This window comes from Hordeum vulgare, chromosome 7H (assembly GCF_904849725.1).
Source record: "Hordeum vulgare subsp. vulgare chromosome 7H, MorexV3_pseudomolecules_assembly, whole genome shotgun sequence".
NCBI classification, from domain to species: domain Eukaryota; kingdom Viridiplantae; phylum Streptophyta; class Magnoliopsida; order Poales; family Poaceae; genus Hordeum; species Hordeum vulgare.
In genome coordinates, this window is record NC_058524.1 from 505410841 (window position 1) to 505423634 (window position 12794).

General features: G+C 51.1%; 1 protein-coding gene across 1 annotated transcript; it reads left to right on the forward strand.

Moving 5' to 3' along the window:
• Positions 1–6129: 6129 nt before the first annotated feature.
• On the forward strand, positions 6130–7878 carry LOC123408624 (flavonol 3-sulfotransferase-like). The gene is made up of 2 exons (XM_045101682.1): positions 6130–6877; positions 7160–7878. Exons 1-2 carry the CDS (start codon positions 6357–6359, stop codon positions 7656–7658), a joined length of 1020 nt encoding a protein of 339 aa, XP_044957617.1. The 5' UTR covers positions 6130–6356; the 3' UTR covers positions 7659–7878.
• Positions 7879–12794: the final 4916 nt, after the last annotated feature.

A 12794-nucleotide genomic window follows, 5' to 3' on the forward strand; every position in this document is an offset into this window, starting at 1 on the left:
GCTACGCACACAACCAGGAGCAAGAGAAGTGAACCAAGTCTTAGCATCATCCTTTAGCGAGAAAGGAAACAACTTGAGGATATAGTAGTAGCGAATCTTTTCCTCACTCGGGAATAGGGTGGCTATATCATGTAGTTTGGTAAGATGGGCTACAACCATTTCAGACTCATAACCGTGAAAAGGATCAGATTCGACCAGAGTGATTAACTCAGGGTCGATAGAGAATTCATAATCCTTTTTGGTCACAAAGATAGGCGAAGTAGCAAACTCCGGGTCGTATTTCATCCTAGCGTTCAAAGATTTTTCTTTCCACTTGAGCAGTAATTTCTCAACATCATAGCTATCCTTACAAGCTAGAAAGTCCTCAGCTATCTCCTCCTCCATAACATAACCCTCGGGCATATCAGGAAATTTATATCTAGGAGAGCTAGTTCTAACAGGCAAAATAGCAGGTTCTACTTCAATAGTATCAGCAGTTTCAGAAGTATAATCACATCTAGGAGCAACTCTAGCAATTTGTGCATCAAGGAATGCACCTAGTGGCAAAGCAATATCAAGCATAGCATCATCATAAGCATCATGGGCAGCAGAAGTAACATCATCAAGCACAGGCGACATATCAAGATTTCTAGCAGGAGGTGGTGTCGCAAACTTACTCATAACTGAAGGTGAATCAAGTGAAGAGCTAGATGGCAGTTCCTTACCTGTCCTTGTAGTTGAGGGCAAGACTTTAGTTCTTGGATCTTTTGGATTCCTCATAGTGACCAACAGACGTAAATTCCAAGTGACTCAAAGAATATAGCTGTGCTTCCCCGGCAACGGCGCCAGAAAAAGGTCTTGATAACCCACAAGTATAGGGGATCGCAACAATTTTCGAGGGTAGAGTATTCAACCCAAATTTATTGATTCGACACAAGGGGAAGCCAAAGAATATTCTCAAGTATTACCAGTTGAGTTCTCGATTCAACCACACCTGAAAGATTTAGTATCTGCAGCAAAGTATCAGTATCAAAGTGGTGTGATAGCAACAGTAGCAACAGTAACCAGTAGCAGCAAAGTGACAACAGTAGTAGCAAAGTAACGGCAGTAGCAACAGAGTAATAGCAGCAGCAACAGCAATAGCGACAAAGTAACGTAGCAAGGACCAGTAGGAAAAACTCATAGGCATTGGATCGGTGATGGATGATTATGCCGGATGGTATTCATCATGCAACAGTTATAACACGGAGATATATGTAACTAGCTCCAGTTTGTCAATGTAATGTAGGCAAGTATTTTGTATGTAGTCATACGTGCTTAGGGAAAAGAACTTGCATGACATCTATTATCCACCCCTCCCGTGGCAGTGGGGTCCTAATGGAAACTACTGGATATTAAGGTTCTCCTTTTAATAAAGAACCGGACCAACGCATTAACACTTATTGAATACATGAACTCCTCATACCATGGTCATCTCCGGGAGTGGTTCCGGCTATTGTCACTCCGGGGTTGCCGGGTCAAGAACACACATAGTAGGTGACTACAACTTGCAAGATAGGATCAAGAACACACATATATTGACGAGAACATAATAGGTTCAGATCTGAAATCATGGCACTTGGGCCCTAGTGATAAGCATTAAGCATGGCAAAGTAGTAGCAACATCAATCTTAGAACATAGTGGATACTAGGGATCAATCCCCGTCAAAACTAACTCGATTACATGACAGATCTCATCCAACCCATCACCGTCCAGCAAGCCTACGATGAGATTACTCACGAACGGTGAAGAGCATCATGGAATTGGCGATGAAGGAAGGTTGGTGATGATGATGGCGACGATATCCCCTCTCCAGAGCCCAGAACGGACTCCAGATCTGCCCTCGAGAGGAAGAACAGGAGGTGGCGGCGCCTCCGTATCGTAAAACGCGATGAACTCTTCTCCTTGATTTTTTTCCGGATGAAAGGGACTAAATAGAGCTGAGATTGGAGGCGGTGGATCTTCGTGGGCCCCACAAGCCTGCCAGGGGGGCGCCTGGTGGGCTTGTGGGCTCCACGCTCCACTTCCTGTGTTGATTCTTGCGCCAGTATTTTTTATATATTCGACAGAAATTCTCCGTAAATTTTTAGGTCATTCCGAGAACTTTTATTTCTACGCAAAAACAACACCATAGCAATTCTGTTGAAAACAGCGTTAGTCCGTGTTAGTTCCATTCAAATCATGCAAATTAGAGTCCAAAACAAGGGCAAAAGAGTTTGGAAAAGTAGATACGATGGAGACGTATCATGGGCTCTTAAGAAGATGGCATATCTATTCAGGGGCTGGTAGAAAAGATTGCACCAGGAATTTATCTTGCGTGATAAGACTCCAGATTTCGATAACGGCTATGAGAATATAAAACACTACTGGGCCGAATTTGTGGTGTACAATAAATCGGAGGACGCCTTGAAAAAGTCTGCAGCAAATAAGAGGAATGCAAGTCTGAAGAAGTACCATCATGTTATGGGGCATGGTGGCTACGTCGGTCACATGGCTAAGTGGGAAGCACTTGAGGCATCATTTCTCCCTAACAATATCACTCCAGAGCCCTTAAGATGGCTCGAACGGGCAAGAAACTGGTTTTACGAGCATGTGGGCTTGTTGGACGCAGAAGGGAAGGCAATATATAACCAAAGACAAAGAGATAATCCCCTACCCATCGAGAACATTAGACATGCAGTAAAGGATGTTGAAGAGGGACGTATCGTTCCCGATAGAGAGAACGACGAGCTCTCACGCGCCCTTGGGAATAATTAACACAAAGGGCGAGCACGAGGCTTACCAGGCTCCCCATCGTGGATGCTTGCGTTTTCCAAGGAAAGGAAGAGATTTCCCGATAGAACCCATCAGAGGAGAAAGGAAAAGGAGGCAGCCGAGAGAGTGGTTTCTACAGACCGGCTGCGTAATATAGAAGAAGCAGTAAAGCGGCTGCAGCAGGATCAAATCGACAGACAACAAGGTAGAGGCCAATCTCAACGGCTCATGATAGAAGCTGCATCGAATCGGAAAAGCAGTGTCGCTTCCACGCAGCTCCTGGATGATGGTGATGATGACGCACTAACGACGGCTCCTCCTCGTCGCTACCGAGTGGATGATATCACAAAGAGCACACCTTGTGAGATAAAGGTGAAACTTGCTAACTTAAGGTTGATGGTGGCGGTCAGCGTGGCCGTACCAATTGGACATAATCCAACTTGGCATTGCTCTCCAGTTCCAAAAGGGTACGCTGTCGTCGTGGTAGATGAAGTGATTAAAGAATATGTGGAGCTGAAGCTGGACTACCTTGCAGGTGAAGATAGGGATTTGACTAAACTTGGAGAAGTCAAGAAACAGACCGTTGTATGGCCAAAGGAGCACATCTTGCTTCCAAATTGGCCACCAAGGCCACCGACTCCTCAGAGTAGCAATCCTTCTTCGCCTCCACCTCACCAGTCTCCAATGCAACCGTCGTCTTCGCCGCCTCACCAGTCTCCAGCGCAACCGTCGTCTTCGCTGCCTCACCAGTCTCCAGCGCAGCTGTCTCCACCGTCGTATCAGCCGTCTCCACCGCCCCGTCAACCGTCTCCATCCACTGAGGATCAGAGCAAAAAAGCGAACACATACCACCGCTAATAGTGGCGGCAAAAAGGGGTTCCGATCACCGAAACGTAAGTTGTCGCCCCTTCCAAAAGTACCTCATAAGGATATCGAGATGAGACCTTGGGACTATACTGGAGAGGAAAAATATTAAGAGGGCAGACGCCCAGCATCAACAGTGGATGGCTGACAAGGCTAACAAGAAGAAGCCGAAAGAGCCAGAGTTCCCGGTCACCCCAGAAGATCACGCCGCTTGCGTGAAAATGCTGAAAACCCTTGCAGATCCCCCGCCACCATTTCCAGCAGACTATGAACGCTCTATTCTTAAGTTGGCTCTGGCAAAAAAAGCAGCGGTTGAAGAGTAGTATGTCCAGCGGAAAATCAGTTACCCAGCTCGGACAATAGAAAAACCAATTGTGTCCCCCGCTCAAAGTATTCCGATACAAAGGTGTGCTCGAGCGGAGCTGCGGTCAAGCAGAGGAATGATGGAAACAACTGGTATCGGATCCGGAGTTTGTTGCACTATTCCGGAGAAGCAGCCAAGGCTCATGGCATGTCTATTGATGAATACTTACGTGTACCATATGTAGGAATTCGCTGACATAACATCCGTGTACCGGCACGGGGCTCCTCTCGTCAAACCTGAGTTAGTCAACGAGCTAACCCAACAAAAATGCGAAGATTGCATGACTAGTACATGCGAGCATGTGTTGAACAGCAAAACATGATCTACTGTGCATATAAAGACGATCATTACGGGCATGGAGAAGGCGTGCTAATGATTGAATTCGATGAATTATTTCAGTTATACAAACAAGACGCCCTCGAAAAATCTATCATCAGTGCCTATTGTTTGTAAGTATTATTAATTTATGTCATTAAGTCTTACTCAGCTCGTTCTTGCATGTATAATCTTACTCATCACTATATTAATTTTGCAGAATGAAGATTCTCGAATGCAAAAGAGGACGAATCTATGACATTGGGTTCATTGACCCATATTTCATTCATCACTAAAGTCTTGCAATGAATCCCCGCGAGACAGAGAATAACTTGGTACAAGGGTTAAGGTTTTCCGCTACCAAAAGGAAAATACTATTTCTTTACAACTTCAAGTGAGTGTTACTAGAGACATTCTATTTTCGCTCACTCGATGTTATTATAAGTGTATAATTGACTCGTTATGCGTGCGCAGGTTTCACTTTATTCTGTTAATCATTGTACCTGACGAGGGACTAGTAAAAGTCATGGACCCGAAACGCAAACCCCTCGCTGAATGGGAGAACATGCAGGAATGCCTCCAGAGGTAATTTCAATCATTATGGTACTATATCGATAACTTTTCGTTCATTTCCTGATAGCAAGCAATTAATAAAGAGCTCCGTTATTCATTTCGTTTTCTTGGCAGGGCTTGGGAAACGGTTCACCGCCAAGTGTCGGGGTGTTTGGAAGCCAGAGCTTACATTTAGACAAATGGATGTAAGTAACTACTAGCTAGATCCGCGCATCTCTTTATTCTAGTTTCAATATCATTATCATTCTTGATTATGTTTTTGATTAAACTCTGTTCTCAGAAAGTGCTTGAGGCAGGAACAGGGGAACAATTTATGTGGATACTATATTTGCGAGTTCATTCGCGAGACGACCCATGAGACGGGCAAAAACCGGGACATAAAAAAAATTGAAGTACGATAAACAATACTCACAACTTTATTTTACTACCCTCAATTGTGTTTAGTTTCATTGATATATATTGACCCCTTCTTTAAATTAGATCGAACGGTTTCGGGATGTCTTCTTCCAAAGGAACGTGTACGAGCAATTCAAGAGGAAATTGCCGGATTCTTAGACGCAGAGGTCCTAGATGTGAAGGGAGAATATTATTGTCCGTCGATGCAATTCAGATGAAAAGTTAAAGTGTAAAAGAGATGCATATGTGCATGTGTAACTCGTGTCTACATTTTGTAATATGTTCGACAAAGCACGACGGATGAGATGGTGTAATATATTCGTCACGATGATGTGCAATATAGTTGTTCTTTTATTGATGTGTACGTATCATCCAATTTAGTGCAAAACAAGAATTAAAAATTGTCCAAAACAAATAAATGAAAAAATAGGGGGCATCAAAATAGCCCCATCCAATTTAGTGCAAAACCCTAAACCCTAAAAATGCTAAAAAGGCAACGAAGCAATAGACACGGTTCGTAATAAGAACTGGGACTAATACCCCTCCCCCCTCGCCCTCTGCCCCGCCACGTGAAGGAATATTAGCACCGGTTCGGGACCAAACCGGGGCTAAAGGCCCAACCGAACCGGGGCTATAGCCCCTTTTTCTACTAGTGTTTGTCCCCCTCCACCAAGCTTCGTTCCCGCTCGTGGGATCCAACCGTGTGGAACCGTCAAGCTCCGCATCCCGTCGCTCGGCGCTGCTGCATATGCTCCGGCTTTTGTATCAATTTCAACAACATTCAGAAAAACTGCACCTCGTACAGCCATGATATGCAGGAATCGTACAAGTTCATCAAACACCAATCTTGACTAAACTTTGCATCAGCTCAACCAGGTGGTGGTCACCCAGGTTCCCCTATGCAATGCAGCCTAAAGCCAATCTTGGTGATTGTTTGATGCAGCAGCTAGCGTCCAATATAAGATTCTCCGTCACGGACGGCACAACCTACAAGATAACATCACCGTGTGGCATGAGACTGTGAGGACAGGTCCTCTCTATTACAGCAACTCACCGGGTGCGCAATTGTCCATGGCTGCTCCAAGCGCATCTTGCCTCGTCGGTCCCGTCCCGTTCAAGGACATCGCCACCGCCGTCGACGACGACCACAGCTCCCCGCCCGAAGAGTACGGGGACGTCGTCTCCGACCTGCCCAGCACCACCGCCCTAGGCATGGTCCTGCGCCAGTACCGTGGCTCCTGGGTGATGCAAGAAAGGGTCACCGGGTTCATCTCTCTCCAGCGACGCTTCACGCCACGCCCCGGCGACGTCCTCCTCGCGAGCCCGGCCAAATGCGGCACGACCTGGCTCAAGGCGCTGGCCTTCGCCACCATGGTGCGGGGCGCGTACCCGCCCGCCGACCCTCAGCACCCGCTCCTCCGCATGAACCCGCACGAGTGCGTCCCCTTCATGGACGAGCTGTTCACCGCCGGGCAGGGCGCCGGGCTTGAGGCGCTGCCGTCGCCTCGTCTCATGAACACGCACATGCATCACGCCTTGCTGCCAGCCTCCGTTACTGATAACCCCGACTGCAAAATCGTCTTCATCTGCAGGTAAACGTGCTTTTCTTTGGCAGCCAACAATTTCCTGCACTTGTTCGTGTTTCGTTTGTTATCCTTGAAATTTCGACATATTGCTGCGTGGCGCTGTCACCGTGCACTAACGCCATGGATTTGTCTGATTTACTTTACTGAAATATTCGTTAATGCGCAAGTAACGAACGAAGGCGACCTGCGACCTACCGCGTGGCCAACAATCTCTTAACAAACTATAAATAGGTGATGACTACGATCTTCACTTTGCTCATCGATCTGACTAACGTCATGCGCATGCAGGGACCCCAAGGATATGCTCGTTTCCTTGTGGCATTTTCTCAGAGGTGTTCGTCCTTGCACGTTTGCTGACCTGTTCGACTCTGCCTGCGAGGGGAAGACCCCCAATGGCCCTATATGGGACCATCTCCTCGGCTACTGGAGCGCAAGCAAGACCAGCCCGGACAATATCCTTTTCCTGAGGTACGAGGAGATGCTCGTCGACCCGGTCGACCACGTTAGGAAGCTGGCGCGGTTCATCGGGCAGCCATTCTCACAGGGGGACGAGGTGGCGGGGATTCCGGCCGACATCGTGAAGCTCTATAGTTTTGACAAGCTCAAAGGCCTAGCCGCCAACAAGGCAGGCTCCTACGACGGGAAGGTTTTCAATTTCTCGCATGAATCCTTCTTCAGGAAAGGGGTGGCCGGAGATTGGGTGAACCATATGACGCCGGAGATGGCGCAGCGCTTTGACACCATCATCGAGGATAGGCTTGGAGGGTCCGGCCTCACATTCAAGTGACCTCCATCTGTTGCCAAGGGCGGAGGTGGTGGTTGTTGCAGTGTTGGCGTTGATCGCTTCGACATGCGTAATGTCTTTTGTTTGGTTTCTTTCTTTCTACTTATATATATATTCGTTATATGGTTGTATGACTATGTTCTGAACTGAAAATCCGCAATAAAAGACGGCATATGTATCAATCGATGTATAAGCCGGAGGATCCCCCTCGTTTCTAGAATAATAATTTGGTTGTATAGTCTAAATATCTTAACTGACTCTTGATATTGTGGTACTGCAAACTGGGATGCCAAAAAATGCATTCATCTCGCTTGCTTTCATATATGAAGTAATAATTAGTACTCCCTCCGTTCCTAAATATAAGTCTTTTTTAAACATTCCAACAGGGGACTACATACGAAACAAAATAAGTAAATATACACTTTAAAATATGTCTATATACGTTTCTATGTAGTTTAATAATAAATCTTTACAAAGACTTATATTTAAGAACGGAGGGAGTACATAGGAACCATACAAAATACACACCAACACCAACCCCTGCGAGGGACACCATCTATATGAGAGAAGAAGCTCACTCAAGAGAACGGGAAATTAAAAACAGGGACAATTCGTCCTCCATGCTTTGTACAGTTGGCAAAAACAGCAGGGAGCTTGCATGACGACCCAAGCTATCACGAGAGCATTACGATAGGGTAGCCAACACCACACCCCCACGCGCCGCAGGCCACTCCGGCTGCAGGGGCCACCCACCAGCATTCATGGCCCGCCGGTCTCCGGCTAGATCCGCTAGTCCGTCGACGGGTCCCCGTGCCAGCTGCTCGCGCGGCCTCCCGCCTGACGGTCCGTCGGAGGTGCCCTCACCATGCTCCTTCCGATCAAACACAGATCCGGCCTCCCCGTCACGGATCCTACTGCGGGGGGAGTGTTTCAAGTCTGTGCCGGCGGGGGTTCACCTGCTATCCTCCGGTCCGTCCGACGCTCCGGGGTCGGCGCTCGGGAGTTTCGCCGTCCCGGCCTTGGCGCCCTGCTTCCCGCACCTCGCCTCAAATCCATCATCGTCGCCCCATCATCGGATGCCCAGTTTGCCATTTCGGGTGCGGACAGGAGCTGGACCGAGGTCAGCTATCAGAGGAACCGGCGCATCAGTGTTTCCCTGCCGATCTCGTGCGTGCACCCGGGGGTGCACCGGCTGGACCGCTCGGGAGATTTCAATTTCGAGCTGCCACGCACGTCCTTCTTAAGCCACATCCGCAGTCGCTGCTTCCGCCTAGCCGACTGTCGCGATCCAGTTCACTGCATCATCTGTAGACGGGCTGGGCACATCGGCAAGCTCTGCCCGCAAAATCCACGGCTTCGGGGTCGAACTGGCTCTGCTAGGAACCGGTTAAGCCCAGCACGCCCCCCACATCCACTCCATGCTCGACTGCACTTCCCACCGCCGCCTGCTCCTGCCATGTCGTCGCTTGCCCCGGCCATGCTGCACCACATCGACCCTGCGCGTCGCCCCAGGGAGAGCCGTTCCGTGACCATCCCCTCTCCGGCGGTCGACCAGGCGGTCTTCTTCCTTTGCAGCCATGTCGTCACTCTCTCGGTCGCCGACGGGGTCAATGCCACGTCCCCCATGGCGGTGGGGAGGGCTCTGGAGGTGCAGCTCTCCGTCCCAGTGCACTCGCTACGCGTCACTGCTCATCACCCGGAGCACTACTTCGTCATCTTCACTCAGCCGGCGCACCAGGTCAATGCCGTGCGGCATGGGTCCATTCGGGTTGACGGCACCGCCTTCAACATCGCGTCTTGGCACGAGCACGACCACGCCTCCTTCGACTCTCTCCTGCTGCACGTTCGCGTGGTCATCGAGAAGGTACCGATGCAGTTCTGTTCGGTGGAGGGGGCGAAGGAGATTGTGGGGAAGAGGGTCCGGGTCGACCGCCTTGACAGCAGGACGCTGGAGCGCGGCCACACCAATACCTTCGCCTGCTGGGTTTGGACGAACGACGTCGCCAACATCCCCACCAGGGACACTCTAGGGGTGCTGCCGCGCGGTGCAGGACGTGTTGAGGAGATGGAGGGGTTCTCGCCGCCCGACAGACGCGTCGCCCCGCCGCCGGCCACTGCAGACTACGACATGCGCATCCATGTCGACCGAGTAGAGGACCGGACTCCGCCGTCCCCGCGCTCCTCCCACTCCAGCCAGAGCGGGATCCCGTCATCAGGCTCCGATGACGATGACAAGCCATTCCCGATGGTGGCCCCTACCTCATGGACGATGGGGGTTGAGGATGGCCAGCAGGCCGATCGTGACCAGCGCCTGGCTCGTGCCCCGGTGGCTAACCTAGGCTGCCATGGCATGCCACGGGGAGGCCATGGTAGAGACCAGGACGGGGAGGGCGGCCCAAGGGGCGGTGGCCAACGTTCCTGGAAGGACGTTCTCCTTCGACGTGGCCGCGCGCCGGCCCTGCCTCTGCTTACGCCTGCACCTCGTCAGCGTAGTCGATCCCCGCCAGCTCGATGTAGGTCGAAGGAGACCGCAGGTCACCGTCAAGGCGATAGGAGGACCCCGGTGGCGGCACGCCATCCGCCGCAGCACCGGAGGTCGAGGCCTCTTCCGCCACCCCTGGCCCGGCGGGCCCCTTCCGAGGTCGACGGCGACGACAGCAACGGAAAGGACCCCGTGGATGATTTCTTCAAGACGGCAAAGAAGCCTTCCATCGTCTCCGTGATCGTTGACGGTCTGGCGGCTGACGTCGAGGCTGCCACTGAAGCCGTGGTGGCGGCACCGCTAGAGTTCGATGAGGCGCCTCTGCTTAAGACCACGGGGGAGGCAGTGCAGCTGGATGCTTTCAGTCCCACGCTCTGTGCAGCAGCGACGGACTTCAGGCAGTTCAGCCGCGCCACTCCTTCGACTGCTCGCACGCTGGAGGTGCAGCTGGGCGCGGTGACCAGCCGCGTCTGCCAGCTGGAGATCGTCGGTGCTGACGATCGCCTGGAGCCACGCAACCTTTTTTGCGCAAACACGCTGCCGCTAGTCAACTCTCCACCCGCACGATGATCGGCGGCACCTCCGAAGAGCCGTACCATCTCTGTTCCAACGCGCCACACCGCTAGGCACGCAGCCAACGCATCGATAGTGCCAGTGGCACAACGCGCCTCCCTCCGCATCGTCAAGGAGCTGGGGTTGCTCGGACCGCGGGAGAAGATGAAGGCAGAGGTTTCCAAGGCCCTCCTGCATCGCTTCGACGAGCCTTTGACAAACAGTGACATCGCAGTCATCGCCAAGCTCACTCGCTCGGACAGCGAGGCCCTGTGGGTCATGGCACGCATGGCCAGTCCTGATGGAGACGCCGAGGAGGCGGTAGTGTAGTCATGTTAGACGGCTCCAGTTTATCCCTCCGATGGCAGTCGACGAGTAGTCGGTTCGAGTTAGGTTTGGTTCCTGTTTGTAAGGATAGGTGGTGTGTAGCTTATCGCCGGCGCGTCTTGGGGCCTATTGGTGGACGCCGGCATTCCCCTGTTATGCTGGAGGTGTTCCTCTTGGGCCTGAGGCCATTTAGTATTAGTCATCGGAGCTATGATCATTTTTTACATGGGTGACAAACTACATTCGATCATGTGTTGGAACGTCCGAGGCCTGAACCACCCCACCAAGCGATCCGCCGTCGGCGAGATGGCCACATCGCACCGTGTAGCCGTCCTTTGCTTGCAGGAGACTAAGATCTCGTTTTGGTCTCCTGAATTAGTGAGAGAGATTGGGGGAACCCACCTCACCGAGTGCATCGCACTTCCGGCGATCAGCAGCAGTTGTGGAGCGGCGATCTTATGGAACACAGAGCTAGGCACCGTCGTCTCCCATGCTATAGGCGTGTTTGCCATAACGCCTAAGCTCACCTTGCTGGAACAGACTCAGGTCTTCTGGCTCTCCTCTGTCTACGGACCTGCGGACGATGCCAGGAAGGATAATTTTATCCTAGAATTGTCTCGCTCGGCGCCACCCGCAGCGGAGCCATGCCTCATTAACGGGGATTTCAACCTCATCTATGAGGCGCGAGACAAGAACAACCTCAACCTTAATCGTAGACTGATGGGCAAGTTCATAGCAGCCATCGACGCTGCAGGTTTAAAGGAAATTAGATGCAAGAACCGCCGATACACGTGGAGTAGCGAGTGTCAAGATCCCACCCTAGTGATCATTGACAAGTTCTTGTGTAACCAAGCATGGGAATGCAACTTCCCCTCTACTTCACTTCATGCGGCCTCCACGACCACATCCGACCACTGCCCGCTGGCTCTTGACGACACCAGTGCCGCTCCTCGCCCCGCCCTCTTCAAGTTCGAGAGCTTCTGGCCAAATTTCCCTCGTTTCCATGACACGGTTGAAATGGCATGGACTAGACCGGTGCAATCTACATGCGCCTTTCAACGGCTCAACACGAAGATGTTGCACGACACGAGACCTGAAAATTTGGAGCAACAACTTTTCAGCCATGCAAAGTTACAGTTCCACATTGCGGCTAGATCGTGCTTCGGCTAGACGTAGCGTAGGAGAACCGCCGGTTATCCGACACGCAGTACAATCTTAGGAAACTGCCGAAGCTGCAACTCTTGGGCCTTGCGGCGTTAGAGCGTGCCCGCAGATGCGAGGCATCACGTCTCACTTGGGTATGGCTAGGTGATGCGGGAACAAAAAAATTCATGCGAAGTTGAGAGCACGTAGGCGAAAAAATTTCATCCACAACCTCCAAGTGGGAAATGAGATCTCCGCAGCACACGAGCAAAAACAAGACGCCATATATCATCACTTCAACAACAACTTAGGAACCAGGGCTGATCGCCCCCTTGGCATCAACTGGAGTCTCTTAGATATCCCTCGGTTCACGATAGAGGCCTGGACAACCCATTCTCGGAGGAGGAAGTATGGGAGGAGATCAAGGCATCACCATCGGAGAAGGCACCACGCCTTGACGGCTTCACGGGGACCTTTTTCAAGACCCGCTAGCCTCTAATCAAGGCAGATGTAATGTTAGTTTTCAGTAGCTTTTACCACCTGGCTGGAGGTGACTTCGGCAAGCTCAACACCGCCATGGTGGTTCTTGCTATGGCAACAAAAGTCCTTCACCGGCAACGCCAGGAATTCTTGTT

What these genes read in the sequence shown, in the direction of transcription:
- LOC123408624 (XM_045101682.1), top strand. Translation starts at nt 6,357, where the DNA reads ATGGCTGCTCCAAGCGCATCTTGCCTCGTCGGTCCCGTCCCGTTCAAG. An exon ending in AAAATCGTCTTCATCTGCAG is followed by an intron (nt 6,878 to 7,159) that starts GTAAACGTGCTT and finishes ATGCGCATGCAG; the next exon opens with GGACCCCAAGGATATGCTCG.